This window comes from Cololabis saira, chromosome 11 (assembly GCF_033807715.1).
Source record: "Cololabis saira isolate AMF1-May2022 chromosome 11, fColSai1.1, whole genome shotgun sequence".
NCBI lineage: Eukaryota > Metazoa > Chordata > Actinopteri > Beloniformes > Belonidae > Cololabis > Cololabis saira.
Window position 1 is genome coordinate 3,424,901 of NC_084597.1, and position 16,844 is coordinate 3,441,744.

Genomic DNA, 16,844 nt, shown 5'->3' on the forward strand with positions numbered 1-16,844 from the left:
CAACTTTTTCTCTAAGTGCATGAAGAAAAAAAAAATCTCATCTCTCCTCTAAAATATTATTTTTATTTTTCTCCTGCTTGGCCCTAATACTCTTCCGTGGAGTAATATTTTACATCTTTACACTGCGTTTTCTCGCTGATATGTGCAACCACGGGGTTTCCTGCGGTCGGGAGGTCCGGCCGCTCCGGCCGCTCCGGCCGCTCCGGTCAATTTCCCGTAGAGGTCCGTCATCTTCTCTGTTTTAATCAAAGTCAGCCACGCAAAAAAAGTTTTTTTACTGGCATGAACAGAACGTCCGGTGAATTTCTTAGGCTCTCCTGGCATCAGTAAGAGACACTTGCTGCAGAACCAAAGGGGTTCATCCATCAGTGATGTCATTTTGCAGGAACCAAAATAATAATAATAAGAAGAAGAAGAAGAGGAAACTCTCGTCGTCTCCTGTTTCATCGGAGTTTGTTGTTGCTGTATGTGTTGCGCTGGACAGAGATGAGCTTCTCCATGCACATGGTGCGTCGGTCGTGGATGGAGCCGTGCCACGAGTTTCCGGGCGGCCGGCCCTCCTCGCTCCGGCAGTAGACGTAGGCCAGGGTGTCGGTGCGACTCTGGATGTAGCTGCTGCGCAGCAGCGAGCGGCAGTACAGGCTGATCCTCTCCACCCGCCGCAGGATCAGGTTGGCTTTCCTGTCGGAGGGTTAGAATCAACAGTCAGTGTTGGGGTAGTTACTCAAAAAAAGTAATCCATTACACTACTTAGTTACTAGTTGCTGAAAGTAAGTTACATTACTAGTTATATTACTTTTGGATTACTCCACAATATCACCTGAGCTGCACCAGAACTCGATCACCAATGAACAACATTTACAGGACTGTCTCAGAAAATTAGAATATTATGATTTTCTGTAATGCAATCACAAAAACAAAAATGTTATACATTCTGGATTCATTACAAATCAACTGAAATATTTCAAGCCTTTTATTATTTTAATATTTCTGATCATAGTTTACAGCTTAAGAAAACTCAAATATCCTATCTCACAAAATTAGAATATTCTGGGAATCTTAATCTTAAACTGTAAACCATAATCAGCAATATTAAAAAAATAAAAGGCTTGCAATATTTCAGTTGATTTGTAATGAATCCAGAATGTATGACATTTTAGTTTTTTTTAATTGCATTACAGAAAAATAAAGGACTTTATCACAATATTCTAATTTTCTGAGACAGTCCTGTAGTTGGAACCTTATTACTGCAGTGCCCAGATCAGCACCAGAAGTCCCGTAAGATCCTGTAAGATCACGTGAAATCCCGTAAAGGCTGATTTATGGTTCTGCGTTACACCAACGCAGAACTTACGGCGTAGGGTACGCGGCGACGCGCGCCGTACGGTGTGCGTCGCCGCGTACCCTACGCCGTATGTTCTGCGTCGATTTAACGCGGAACGTGGATTTTCTTTTCTGTTCTCCCGTTCTACATGTAGCTGAAAAGCTTAAAGTAACTAAAGTAACGTTTTTTTTTTTGTCTTAAAGTAACTATAACGGGATTACCCAAATTACAACTGTAACGCGGTACATTATTGCGTTACTGGCGAATGTAATCTCATTACACCCAACACTGTCAACAGTTACACACCGTAAACCGTCTATTCTCCCAGTATCAACTGCAAGCACTTCTGTGGTTCTACATGGTTGTCTACAAAAGTTGAGGACAGAATGAATGCTGTACTTCTGTTTTCAATATGGAAGCTAGGGATGGGCGGTATGGACTAAAAAATGTATCACGATAATTTCTGGCATTTATCCTGATAACGATAAAAATGACGATAAAAAAAAAAACAATTCAACTCCATCTTTGTAACTATAAATCTATCTCGCTCTCAGATCCGCCATGTTTGTTACACAAAAACGTATCAACGGGAATTTATCCTTCTTTCTTTCTTTCTTTCTTTCTTTCTTTCTTTCTTTCTTTCTTTCTTTCTTTCTTTCTTTCTTTCTTTCTTTCTTTCTTTCTTTCTTTCTTTCTTTCTTTCTTTCTTTCTTTCTTTCTTTCTTTCTTTCTTTCTTTCTTTCTGGCTCATTTCTTCCTTCCTTCCGTCACCAATGGGAATTTATCGTTTTTACCGCAAGATGACAAATTCTTACGGTGGAGAATTTTTTTGACGGTAAATCGTGAACGGTAAAATAATGGAAGGTTTCACAATCCAAAACTCCATTGTACAATCAGTTAAGACACAATCTTGAGTCATAGACTACGTTTCCATGCAGTCAATGACTCTTTTCTAACCGGAATATTAGCAATAACCCGGTTGAACAAAGCCATGTAAACATCAATAACCCCTTTGAATAACCGGAATTTGCTCATATTTCGGTTTTTAAAAACCCGAATATGACCCCTGGGGTACTCCTTTTCTAACCCGAATATTTGGTCATGTCTGAGTTATCGTTTTCCAGACTGCTGAAAAATAAGCTTAAAAGAGACAAATGGATCGCTGCAATTCTCAGAAACAACTGGATTCCAGACACCAAAACGTGGATTTGTGGTTCCCATTTTGTATCAGGTAATGTTGGATTTTCGGGTAGCTAACGTTAAACGTTCAAATCATAAAGTTCGGTGTCCTCATCACTTTAATTTCTACAACAAATCCTGGCTTGAAGTCGGACCAAGCGTCAAGACTTTTGTAAGCCCTCAAGATTTGCTTTGTGTATTTCCCCGGCGTAGAAATTAAGTACATATAAATCAGGGAACTGGATTCGTGGCCAAATATTAATGTCCATGGACCACTGGTTCTTGGTAACTGTACCAAATATTAATGTCCATGGACCACTGGTTCTTGGTAACTGTACCAAATATTAATGTCCATGGACCCCTGGTTCTTGGTAACTGTACCAAATATTAATGTCCATGGACCACTGGTTCTTGGTAACTGTACCAAATATTAATGTCCATGGACCCCTGGTTCTTGGTAACTGTACCAAATATTAATGTCCATGGACCACTGGTTCTTGGGTTAACTGTACCAAATATTAATGTCCATGGACCACTGGTTCTTGGTAACTGTACCAAATATTAATGTCCATGGACCACTGGTTCTTGGTAACTGTACCAAATATTAATGTCAATGGACCACTGGTTCTTGGTAACTGTACCAAATATTAATGTCCATGGACAACTGGTTCTTGGGGTAACTGTACCAAATATTAATGTCCATGGACCACTGGTTCTTGGTAACTGTACCAAATATTAATGTCCATGGACCACTGGTTCTTGGTAACTGTACCAAATATTAATGTCCATGGACCACTGGTTCTTGGGGTAACTGTACGGGTCACTGTCAAGTCCAACTGACGCTAATTTAAGCTGATAATCGGCTGTTATCCCGTCTTCTTCACTAGTTGCAGCCATTTTTGCCAGTTGGATGTTTTTGCCACTCAGTGCAGTTAGGGCACGCGGTCCAGTGGGGAAGTGACGTCAATGCAGACCCTCTATAACGAGACCTAACGAGATTTCCCCATCAAAAGGAACAGTAATTTGTTTTCTGCGCATGCTCTTTTTGCAAGGAATCCTGGTCTTTTGAGTCCAGGAAGTTCTTATAAACACGGAGAAACCAAGACCAGGAGGAGACTAATCACTTCATAAATGTAATGAAGGATATGAACATTTCTGCATTTGTAGACGGTAGAAAGTACCGGGATAGATTTACAAAAATGTGAGCGAAAAGTTGCGCGAAGCAGGATTTGTACGAACGCCAGATCAAGCACCGCTGGAAGACGCATTGTTTTTGGTTTGGATTTGGATACAGGAAGAAGAAGCGGAAATGACGGTAATTGCGTCATGACGTTCTCCGTGCGTCGCTGGTTTGATCCAGATATCCTGAATGATTAATTACCATGTTTACAGGGATAACCCTGTTCTCTCACGCATGGAAACACATTATTCCCAAATGTTTCAGTAACCGGAATATTGATCTTAACCGGAACTTTGACTGCATGTAAACGTAGTCATGGAATTCTTTACCACTATATGACTAAATTAACACAGAAATCAATATTCAAAAAGCAAATAAAGAAACACCCTGGAAAAACATATGTATAGGATACCAGACACACACACTTATACAGATACATATACATACTGGACAGGGTAAGGGGTATTTTTTATCTGATTTTCATGGCCTAGATCAAGGGTCGGCAACCTGCGGCGCTAGAGCCGCATCCGGCTCTTTAGCGCCGCCCTAGTGGCTCCTGGAGCTTTTTCAAAAATGTTTGACCTTTTTTTATCCTTTATTTCTTCTTTTTTTCTCTTTTTTTTTCCTTTTTCTTCTATTTTTTTCTTCTTTTTTCTCTTTTCCTCTTTTTCATTTCCTTTTTAATCTTGACATTTCGACTTTTTTCTTGAAATTTTGACTTTTTTCTCAATATTTCGACTTTTTTCTCGACATTGACTTTTTTCTCGTCATTTCAACTTTTTTCTCGAAGTGTATAATGAAAAAAACATCTCCCCCCAGTTATAATTAATATAGAAACATGCAGCATGTGTTGCCTTCATTCTAAGGCTGATACAAGACTTTTCATTTTTTGCGGCTCCAGACATATTTGTTTTTTGTGTTTTTTGTCCAATATGGCTGTAAAACATTTTGGGTTGCCGACCCCTGATCTAGATGATGTTTTACTGTATATTGGAATGTTTCATGTTTGTTTCTTTGCTTTAAGATAATGATTTACATGTACGGTAAAGTTTAATGTAGGTTTTTCGTGTTATTTAATTTTCTTTCTTTCTGTCTTGTTTTTAACTGTATGTTTTAAATGTATTGTTTTTAATGTGGACCCCAGTAAGCCTAGCTGTGTTTAAGGGCAGAGCTAACGGGGATCCTTACAAATAAACCAATATTCTCAGCGATCAATGCAGCTTAAATTTCAGATTCAATCAAACCTTTGTGAAGCCCCCGTTGCCAGGTTGGACAAAACTCTCTTCTTCGTCCACGTCCATCGTAAAAACAGGGTTTTACATACCCCATTCCCTTTTCTAATTAATGTACCAAAGAAAATTAACATTAACTAGATATAAATAAAAACATCTCAGGTACTGTGTAGTCGGTTTATAAACGAAAACGAGATCTTTTGATTGGGTTAGCTCCGGGCTCGGCAACCCGCGGCTCTAGAGCTGCATGCGGCCCTTTAGCGCCGCCTTAGTGGCTCCTGGAGCTTTTTCCAAAATGTTTGACCTTTTTTTTCCTCTTTCTTTTCTTATTTTCCTTTTTTTCTTCTCTTTTTATTTTTTCATTTTTTTTCTCTTTTTTTCTTCCCTTTTTCTCTTTTTTTCTTTTTTCTTTTTTCCTTCTTTTTTTTCCTTTTTTTCTCTTTTTTCTACCTTTTTCCTTCCCTTTTTAATCTTGACATTTCGACTTTTTTCACAAAATTTTGATTCTTACCTCGACATTCTGACTTTTTTCTCAACATTTCGACATTTTTCTTGAAGTGCATAATGAAAAAAAAAATCTTCCCCCAGTTCTAACTAATATAGAAACATGCAGCATGTGTTTCTTCATTCTAAGGCTGATACAAGACTTTTCATTTTTAGTTTTTAGAGCGGCCCATAAAACACCAAAGATTAAGGCCCCGTTTCCACGGAGCAAAAACGGTGGTGTTTTCATGCGTTTTGGCCGTTCGTTTACACGAAAACGGGAGCTCAAAGTCTCCAAAAACCATCATTTCTGAAAACTGAAAAAGAAAGTGGAGATTTTCAAAAACTCCGTCTTCACGTTTGCTTGTAAACAGAGGGAAACGGACATTTAGGCTTCAGAACGTCACGTTATGAGACAGAAACGTCACCAGCGTCATGAGTGACACCTGTGTTTACAATTAGTTTGACCACCGTCAATATTTTCTTGTATTTGACCTGTTTTATATTCTAAAGTCACACTTAAAAGTAACTCCACTTCTCTAAACGAAAGACTCTCGTTCCGTCTTGGATGTAACGCCTGATTTATGGTCCCGCGTTAAATCGACGCAGAGCCTACGGCGTAGGGTACGCGGCGATGCGCGCCGTACGGTGTGCGTCGCCGCGTACCCTACGCCGTAGACTCTGCGTTGGTGTAACGCGGAACAATAAATCAGCCTTAAATGGAAGTTACACGTGTCATTTGTTGATGTTTTTTCCAGGATTCTGATTGGCTCATCGCACCTTAACAGCGTATTTATGCGGATTCGTATTAATGAAGAGATTTTGAAAACGATCTCGTGTAAACGATGGAATTTTTCAAAACGTAGAGGGGGAAATATCCGTTTTTGTAAATATGTGTAAACGTGGCCTAAAGCAGCCACTTTACAAAAACCCAAACACAGACAGCACTTCCACACCTTAAAGACCTGCATGTCTCTCTCACACACACTTTACTGCTTCTTTTTGACTGACTTTACTGCTTTATTTGCCTGTTGTTTGATTTGACATCGGCTGCCGCTCTGGCTCCGCTCTCGTGCAGCCAAACGCCAAAGAAAGCATTGTAAAGAAATAATCATAAAAATTCTGCTAAACTGTTACCGAATATTCCTCACATCTGACAACAATCTGAAGTCCCACGTCTGCAGGGATTTCAATAAATCTTTCATGCCGGTCAAGATGCATGCCCGTTAGGAATGGGTGATATTTTACCGTTCACGATAAACCGTCAAGAAGGAAGGAAGGAAGGAAGGAAGGAAGGAAGGAAGGAAGGAAGGAAGGAAGGAAGGAAGGAAGGAAGGAAGGAAGGAAGGAAGGAAGGAAGGAAGGAAGGAAGGAAGGAAGGAAGGAAATGAGCCTGAAAGAAAGAAAGAAAGAAAGAAAGAAAGAAAGAAATGAGCCTGAAAGAAAGAAAGAAAGAAAGAAAGAAAGAAAGAAAGAAATGAGCCTGAAATAAAGAAAGAAAGAAAGAAAGAAAGATAGAAAGAAAGAAATGAGCCTGAAAGAAAGAAAGAAAGAAAGAAAGAAAGAAAGAAAGAAAGAAAGAAAGAAAGAAAGAAAGAAAGAAAGAAATGAGCCTGAAATAAAGAAAGAAAGAAAGAAAGAAAGAAATGAGCCTGAAAGAAAGAAAGAAAGAAAGAAAGAAAGAAAGAAAGAAAGAAAGAAATGAGCCTGAAATAAAGAAAGAAAGAAAGAAAGAAAGAAATTAAGCAAGAAAGAAAGAAAGAAAGAAAGAAAGAAAGAAAGAAATGAGCCTGAAATAAAGAAAGAAAGAAAGAAAGAAAGAAAGAAATTAAGCAAGAAAGAAAGAAAGAAAGAAAGAAAGAAAGAAATGAGCCTGAAAGAAAGAAAGAAAGAAAGAAAGAAAGAAAGAAAGAAAGAAAGAAAGAAAGAAAGAAAGAAAGAAAGAAAGAAAGAAAGAAAGAAAGATAGATTCCCGTTGATGACACTTTTTGTATTGGTATTTTTTTTATCGTTATCAGGATAAATGCCAGAAATTATGGTGATACATTTTTTAGTCCATCCCTAATGCCCGTAAAAACACGAATTAAAGCAATAAATTAATTTGGCCACCATATATGTATCGGTGTTAAATCGTGCGTGTAATGACGAGGAAGTGAAGCCGTGATTTTACAATGTTTTTTATTTTTTAATAATTGTATTTCTCGTTATTCTGGTGACACCCCTGAGTCAATGAAACAAAGTTTTGTCTCAGAGTCGCGAGTATTGAGCTTTTACGACACGAACGAGCCATATGTGAGGTCAGGATGGTTTAAAAAACAAAACAAAACAAACAGAAAAGGAGGCACACAAACATCCTCACCATATCTGAGGAAAACACGGACATTATTCAGGGCTGTCAGGCCGAACCAGCACTAAAACGGGGGAAAACACACACGGAGAAAGGCGAAATTCCACTTATTTTGAAAGGCAGTGTCTGCAGAGCATCAACATCTGTCTTTCGTTAGGCAAGGAGCACAGACATCCTTTTCACTTATTTGCAGAAATGGGTGGGTGTGGGGGGGTGGGCATTTTCTCATTTCCCTTAAATTCTTATGTCTGAAACAACAGAATAGCAAACACATTATCAGGGAGAGAATGGAGGCACACGAGGACGGATTAAACCATTAAAAATCACTGATACCTGCCTCTTTTAAACAAGATTTGTTTAAGTATCTATTTTTTTGTATTACTATAATAGAAAATACCCCATGTTAATGTGTTTTGTTATAACATGTTTTGTGAATGAAAAAAAAACCTAATTGGAGAGTTTGTGTTGAAACAAGTAAAGTAAAGATGTTTGTACGTCGACATGTGATTCCAAACAAACATAAAATTTGAAGAAAAAAAAAGAATCACTGATACCTACCAACAAAAATACTAAAGACTTTTTTCTTTAACTATTATTATTATTATTATTATTATTATTAGGGCCCGAGCACTTACAGTGCGAAGGCCCTATTGTATCTGTAGGAATTTTTCTTTATTCTTTCTTTTTCTTCTGACGAAAGAAGAAACGTGCCCCAAAAGTCACCAAATTTTGCACCAAGCCAGTCCTGGTGATGTATGTGATATTTAATGGTTTACATTAATGGGCGCCCCCTAGAAAAACTTTGTACCTCAAGCCCCACAATACGGTTTGACGTACATGCACGAAAATCGGTACACACCTGTATCATGTCACAACTTAAAGAAAAGTCTCTTGGCGACATGGCCGAAACCGAACAGGAAGTCGGCCATTTTGAATTAATCGTGTCATTTTGGCGCAATTTATGCCATTCCTTCGGCAGTTAATACGGCCCGAACCGTAACGTGCACCCAGGTGTGTTATACATCAAAATGTGCGTCTCCATCCTGCGACGACGCGCATTACTTTTCTCAGTCAAAAGCGTTACCGTGGCGACGATAGACGCCAAAAAGCACGCCCACCCTTCATCTGATTGGTCCATATCTGATAGTTCCTACTTTCTGCCATAACTTTTGAATGGTTTGACATAAAGACTCGTGTGTGGTGTCATCGGACTCAGTTTTGAGTCTTTGAAAAATAATTGCTGCAAATTAGCCCCGCCCCTTCTTCAAATTGGTCGATATCTGATAGTTTTCTGCAATATTTTTTGAATGGTTTGACCGCCAATGACGGCCCGTTCATCGCTGCTTGCAGCTTTGATTATTATTATTATTACTGCGGGCTACGTAACAACGTCCCGTGTAACGCGTTGCGGCACAAAAGGCTGAATCAAATAAATTCAGGCCATAATTAAAAACAACATGAAATGGAAAGGAAAAAATCCGGGAGGCCTGACGTCTGGAAATAGGCAAAAGTGTTCACTGTAAAGACAGTAAAACGCGGTAGCCGTGCCTCACAGCATGCCCACACAACAATAGAGGCGTTAGTGTTTAATTGCGGCAATAGTGGACATGTGGGGGGGCTCCGGGGATCCTCGGCTCCCGCTGGAGTGCTGACTGCGCTTACGTTCGTCTTGGCCACTCTGTTACCTTTTAAAAGGCACCACCAATAGAGCCTGCTTGTAAATTACCGCAATGAGGCTCAACCCCTGCCAACTTCAGGCAGTAAATAATCCACGTTGGCTCATCCAAAAGCCCCCACTCCCACCCTCTTGAAGTTGCCCACACACAAACATACCGTCCAGGAGACCCTCCCCACCTTCACCAATCAGCCAGGAGGATAATCATCCCGCATACCAACATCATTCCTCAATTACTATATTATTATTTACCATTTTATTCCAACCTTTTCTCTTCATTTTTCACTGTATTTGGTAAATTTGATGCGTAAATGTTTGTTAGGCCTTCTTATCGAGTAGTAATTTTAGAGGGAAATCGTGCGTTTAATTGGTTTCGTCTAAAACAGGGGTCGGCAACGCGCGGCTCTAGAGCCGCATGCAGCTCTTTAGCGCCGCCCTAGTGGCTCCTGGAGCTTTTTCAAAAATGTTTGACCTTTTTTTTCTTTTTTTCTTCTTTTTTTCCTTTTTTTCTCTTTTTTCTTCCTTTTGCCTTTCCTTTTTAATCTCGACATTTCGAATTTTTCTCAACAATTTTGACTTTTTTCACGAAATTTTGACTTTTTTCTCGACATTTCGCCTTTTTTTTTCTTTTTTTCTTTTTTTTTCTTTTTGTTCTCCTTTTTTCCTCTTTTTCTCTTTTTTTTCTTTTTTTTTTCTTCCTTTTGCGTTTCCTTTTTAATCTCGACATTTCGAATTTTTCTCGAATTTTTGACTTTTTTCTCGACATTTCAACTTTTTTCTCAACATTTCAACTTTTTTCTCGACATTTCGACTTTTTTCTTGACATTTCAACTTTTTTCTCAACATTTCAACTTTTTTCTCGACATTTCGACTTTTTTCTCGACATTTTGACCTTTTTCTTGACATTTTGACTTTTTTCTCGACATTTCGACTTTTTTTCTCAACATTTTGACTTTTTTCACGAAATTTTGACTTTTTTCTCGACATTTTGACTTTTTTCTCGACATTTTGACTTTTTTCTCGACATTTTGACTTTTTTCTCGACATTTCGACTTTTTTCCTCAACATTTTGACTTTTTTCTCAAGATTGTACTTCAACATTAATCTCGACATTTTGACTTTTTTCTCAAAGTGCATAATGAAAAAATCTTCCCCCGGTTCGTGTTGGCCACTCTGTTACCTTTTAAAAGGCACCACCAATAGAGCCTGCTTGTAAATTACCGCAATGAGGCTCAACCCCTGCCAACTTCAGGCAGTAAATAATCCACGTTCGCTCATCCAAAAGCCCCCACTCCCACCCTGTTGAAGTTGCCCACACACAAACATACCGTCCAGGAGACCCTCCCCACCTTCACCAATCAGCCAGGAGGATAATCATCCCGCATACCAACATTATTCCTCAATTATTATATTATTATTCACCATTTTATTCCAACCTTTTCTCTTCATTTTCACCGTATTTGGTCAATTTGATGCATAAAGGTTTGTTAGGCCTTCTTATCCAGTAGTAATTTTTAGAGGGAAATCGTGTGTTTAATTGGTTTCGTCTAAACCAGGGGTCGGCTCTTTAGCGCCGCCCTAGTGGCTCCTGGAGCTTTTTCAAAAATGTTTGACCTTTTTTTTCCTTTTTTCTTCTTTTTTTTCTTTTTTTCCTTTTTTCTTCCTTTTTCCTTTCCTTTTTAATCTCGACATTTCGACTTTTTTCTCGAAATTTTGACTTTTTTCTTGACATTTTGACTTTTTTCTCGACATTTCGACTTTTTTCACGAAATTTTGACTTTTTTCTCGAAATCTTGTCTTTTTTTCAACATTTCGACTTTTTTCACGAAATTTTGACTATTTCCTCGCATTTCGACTTTTCTCTTGACATTTCGACTTTTTTCTGGACATTTTCCTTTTTTTTTCTTCTTTTTTCCTTATTTTTTCTTCTTTTTTCTTTTTGTTTTCCTTTTTTTTCCCTCTTTTTTTCCTTTTTTTCCTCTTTTTTCTTCCTTTTGCCTGTCCTTTTTAATCTCGACATTTCAAATTTTTCTCGAAATTTGGACTTTTTTCTCGACATTTTGACTTTTTTCTCAACATTTTGACTTTTTTCTCAACATTTTGACTTTTTTCTCAACATTTCCACTTTTTTCTCGAAATTTCGACTGTTTTCCTCAACATTTTGACTTTTTTCTCAAGATTGTACTTCAACATTAATCTCGACATTTCGACTTTTCAAAGTGCATAATGAAAAAATCTTCCCCCAGTTCGTCTTGGCCACTCTGTTACCTTTTAAAAGGCACCACCAATAGAGCCTGCTTGTAAATTACCGCAATGAGGCTCAACCCCTGCCAACTCCAGGCAGTAAATAATCCACGTTCGCTCATCCAAAAGCCCCCACTCCCACCCTGTTGAAGTTGCCCACACACAAACATACCGTCCAGGAGACCCTCCCCACCTTCACCAATCAGCCAGGAGGATAATCATCCCGCATACCAACATTATTCCTCAATTATTATATTATTTATAGCAAGAAAAGAGTGCTTCCAGGCAGTGGGGGTGGGCAAACCCAAACATTGGTCTGTAACTCAAGAACTTGTATTTCTATCATCAGCGCCGGAGCAGTTCCCCCTCCTCGGCCTCGCGATGCACGAATGTTTTTGTTCTAAACATCTTTTTTTAAATCACTGTTTACACTTCCTCTTTCACAGTTTTCTTAGTCATCCGGCCTCCCCCTCTCGCTCCGGCGGAGCTGTAACGTCTCGGTGTCTGTGCAAACTATTAACGGGGGGCTGTCCCCGTAAAGAGGTCAGGGGTGAGGGCAGGACTGGAGGTGAGGGGGGATGAGGGGGGATGAGGGGGATGAGGGGGGATGAGGGGGATGAGGGGGGACGGCATCCCCCCCTGAAATAAAAACGGTCCAAATCATCCCCCCCTAAAATAAAAACGGTCCAAATCATCCCCCCTGTAAAACTGCCATCCCTCCTTTCCATCCCTTATGTCATTTCATCAATGAATGTGGTTTTACTGCTATTTCAACATTTAGAGTCATCACCAGAAAAATAACACCAGAAAAATAACTTATTTGACAATTTTCACCTGTTTCAAGTAAATTTTTACTTGAAATAAGTAGAAAAATCTGCCAGTGAGACAAGATTTATCTTCTTATTACAAGAAAAAAAAATCTTGTTCCATTGGCAGATTTTTCTACTTATTTCAAGTGAAAATCTACTTGAAACAGGTGAAAATTATTGTTTTTTCCAGTGATGAGTCTTGTTTTAAGTGTGATGAGATTTTTTTTTACTAAAATGAGACATTTTAACTAGAAATAAGACAAATATTCCTGGTAAGATTTTGAGTTTTTGCAGTGTGGCTTTTGCTGACTTTTTAGGTTCTTCGGTTGATCCGGTCGGGATCGTCCGCTCGTCTTCCAGTTCGTCCCAGAAGTGCTGGACGTTGCACTGCAAAAATGCAAAATCTTAACAAGAATATTTGTCTTATTTCTAGCTAAAATGTCTTCTTTTTTAGTAAAAAAAAAATCTCATTACACTTAAAACAAGACTCATCACTGAAAAAAACAACAATTTTCTCCTGTTTCAAGTAGATTTTTCTACTTATTTCAAGTGAAAATGTACTTGAAACAGGTGAAAATTGTCAAATAACAAGTTATTTTTCTGGTAATGACTCTTGTTTTAAGTGTAATGAGATTTTTTTTTACTAAAATGAGACATTTTAACTAGAAATAAGACAAATATTCTAGTTAAGATTGTGAGTTTTTGCAGTGATCCATGTTACTTATCCTGTGAAGGACAGAGTCATATTGATAAGTTCAGAAAAGTGTTTTTTATTGTTGTGTTTTGATGTATTTGATGTAAGCCCAGTGGATATTTAAAGCTTATAGAAGGCTGCATTTAACTGCTGCTATGTCATTCCTGCAGTATTTCTGCAGCTGTTTTGGTCACTGCTATTATTTGTAATATATTATATTATTTGTAATCAGCACAAATTATCTGTCCCCATATGATCAAATCCCCCCTGATTTCTTTTTACAACTCCAGTTCTGGGTGAGGGGGATGTCGGGGTTTGGTATGGGGAACCGGTGCAGATGTATGTTTTTATGAGGGGAAAAAAAGGAGGAAATGGAGCTGGAAGTTGAGCCGGTTGTAGCCGAGTATCACGTTTACTGTTTGGCTTGGCTGTCAGATGCTGTTTTAGCGTTAGCGGTGATGTAAGGAGCGACTGTAGCCCCAGTGTTTTCACAGCGACCTTGCCTGCTTCCTCTCCGGCAGAAAGTGCTTTTGGAAGGTTGTGCAACGGGGGACCCTGCGTGGAACGGGTGTCACGTAAGAGAAATACCTGAGTTCAGTCGACTTACCCTCACTTCAGATCAGAAACAACCCAGCGTGCTCAAACATAACAAGGAACCTGAACAGTAGCAGAACTGTGTCCCGTCAAACCCTCAGACACGGACTACGTTTCCATGCATCAATAACCCTTTTCTAACCGGAATATTAGCAATAATCCGTGTAAACATCAATAACCCTTTTCTAACCGGAATATTAGCAATAACCCGTGTAAACATCAATAACCCTTTTCTAACCGGAATATTAGCAATAACCCGGTTGAACACGGCCGTGGAAACATCAATAACCCTGTTTGCTCATATTCAGTTTTTTTTAAAAACCCGAATATGAGCCCTGGGTTACTCCTTTTGCAACCCGAATATTTGGTCATGTTTAATCTAACGGGACATGTATGGAAGAGTATTAGGGCCAGGCAGGAGAAAAATGAAAATAATATTTTAGAGGAGGAAGATTTTTTTTTTCATTATGCACTTTGAGAAAAAAGTCGAAATGTCGAGAAAAAAGTTGAAATGTCGAGATTAATGTTGAAATGTTGAGAAAAAAGTCGAGAAAAAAGTCAAAATGTCGAGAAAAAAGTTGAAATGTATATCAACTTTATTCTTGAAATTTCAACTTTATTCAAGAAATTTCTAATTTTTCTCAAAATTGTATTGCAACATTAATCTCGACATTTAATAATAAAAATTATTACATTTAATTAATAAAAAAAATCTAAATAATGTTGAAGTACAATGTTGAGAAAAAAAGTCGAAATGTTGAGATTAATGTCGAAATACAATTTCGAGAAAAAAGTTGAAATGTATTTCAACCTTATTCTTAACATTTTAACTTTTTTCTCGAAGTGCACAATAAAAAAAAAATCTTCCCCTCTCAAATATTTTTTCTCCTGCATGGCCCTAATACTCTTCCGTAAACAAAGATAGTTTGAGGGGGAAAAAAAATAATTTTTTTTCATTATGCATGTCGAGAAAAAAGTCTAAATGTCGAGAAAAAAGTTTAAATGTCGAGATTAATGTTGAAGTACTATTTCGAGAAAAAAGTCTAAATGTATTTCAACTTTATTCTCGAAATTTCAACTTTATTCTCAAAATTTCAACTTTATTCATGAAATTTCGACTTTATTCTTGAATTTTCAACATTAATTTTGACATTTAGACTTTTTTCTCGAAATTGTACTTCAACATTATTCTTGACACTTCCACTTTTTTCCTCGAAGTGCACAATAAAGAAAATAAAAAAAAATGTCTCTTGCATGTTCCTAATACTCTTCCCCATCAAACGGAACAGGAATCTGTTTTCTGCACATGCTCTGTTCACAAGGAATCCTGGTCTTTTGAGTCCAGGAAGTTCTTATAAACACGGAGAAACCAAGACCAGGAGGAGACTAATCACTTCATAAATGTAATGAAGGATATGAACATTTCTGCATTTGTAGACGGTAGAAAGTACCGGGATAGAAGATTTACAAGAAGGGGAGAGAAAAGTTGCGCGAAGCAGCATTTGTAGGAACGCCAGACCAGATCAAGCTCCGCTGGAAGACGCTGGAAAAGACGACGATTTTTCTTCTTTCTTTATTTTTCTGACGAAATGAGGGCCTTTTTTCCCCTTAAACGTGCCCCAAAAGTCACCAAATTTTGCACCAATCCAGGCCTGGTGAAGAATTTGATATTTAATGGTTTACATTAATGGGCGTGGCCTAACGGCTCAACAGCGCCCCCTAGAAAACTTTATGCCTCAAGCCCCACAATACGGTTTGACGTACATGCACGAAAATCAGTACACACCTGTATCATGTCACAACTTAAAGAAAAGTCTCTTGGCGTCATGGCCGAAACCCAACAGGAAGTCGGCCTGTTTTCATCAGTTAATACGGCCCGAACCGTAACGTGCACCCAGGTGTGTTATACATCAAAATATGCGTCTCCATCCTGTGACAACACACATTACTTTTCTCAGTCAAAAGCGTTACCGTGGCGACGCTAGACGCCAAAAAGCGCGCCCCCCCTTCATGTGATTGGTCCATATCTGATAGTTCCTACTTTCTGCCATAACTTTTGAATGGTTTGATATATAGAGTAGTGGGTGGTGTCATCTGCTAAATGTCCAGGTCTGAAGAATCTACATGAAGTCATACAAGCTTCCACTGCAGCCTGAACGTGCACAAGGGTGGAGGAACGTTCATCGCTGCTTGCAGCTTTCATTGTTGTTTTGGATTTGGATACAGGAAGAAGAAGCAGAAATGAGGGGAATTGCGTCATGATGTTCTCCGTGCGTCGCTGGTTTGATCCAGATAAATTATTAATTACCATGTAAACAGGGATTAGGAATGGGCGATATTTTACCGTTCACGATAAACCGTCAAAATATTGACCTTAACCGGAACTTTGACTGCATGTAAACGTAGTAAAGAGTTTCTCACCGGGGGCCGAGCTCGTCCTCGCTGCGCCAGACGAAGTCTCCGAACTTGTCGTAGTGGGAGTTGTAGTGGTGCTGGACCCGGTACAGCAGCGGGGCGGGGATCTCCGTCAGCATGTTGTAGGCCAGCTGCTGCTCCTTCCCGCTGGTGTAGCCGTTGTACAGGTTGTACACTCGGTCCGCCATCTCTGCCCGGAGACACACACGTGGAGGACGTTTTAGTCGTGACAGTTTAGTAGAAATAATGAAGAAGGAGGTCACACTTTCCATTTTAGCCTAAAACATGAAAACAAATTGAAAAAAGTCAAAATTTCGTGAAAAAAGTCAAAATTTCGAGAAAAAAGTCGAAACGTCGAGAAAAAAGTTGAAATGTTGAAAAAAGTCAAAATGTTGAGAAAAAAAGTCGAAAATGTCGAGAAAAAAGTCGAAACGTCGAGAAAAAAGTTGAAATGTTGAAAAAAGTCAAAATGTTGAGAAAAAAGTCAAAATTTCGAGAAAAAAGTCGAAACGTCGAGAAAAAAGTTGAAATGTTGAAAAAAGTCAAAATGTTGAGAAAAAAAGTCGAAAATGTTGTGAAAAAAGTCGAAATGTTGAAAAAAGTCAGAATGTTGAGAAAAAAAGTAAAAATGTCGAGAAAAAAGTCAAAATTTCGAGAAAAAAGTCGAA

The 16,844-nt window shown here is 38.6% G+C and overlaps 1 protein-coding gene across 1 annotated transcript in view; it reads right to left on the reverse strand.

Moving 5' to 3' along the window:
* Positions 1-287: 287 nt before the first annotated feature.
* Positions 288-16,844, reverse strand: part of LOC133454847 (astrotactin-2) — a 168,851-nt gene continuing 152,294 nt past the window's right edge. Inside the window, exons 6-7 of the mRNA XM_061733570.1 lie at positions 16,183-16,366; positions 288-681 (exon numbers count right to left, since the gene is read on the reverse strand). Of these exons, the coding sequence (XP_061589554.1) occupies positions 444-681; positions 16,183-16,366 (422 nt within the window). The 3' untranslated portion in view covers positions 288-443. The remainder of the gene's footprint in view (positions 682-16,182; positions 16,367-16,844) is intronic.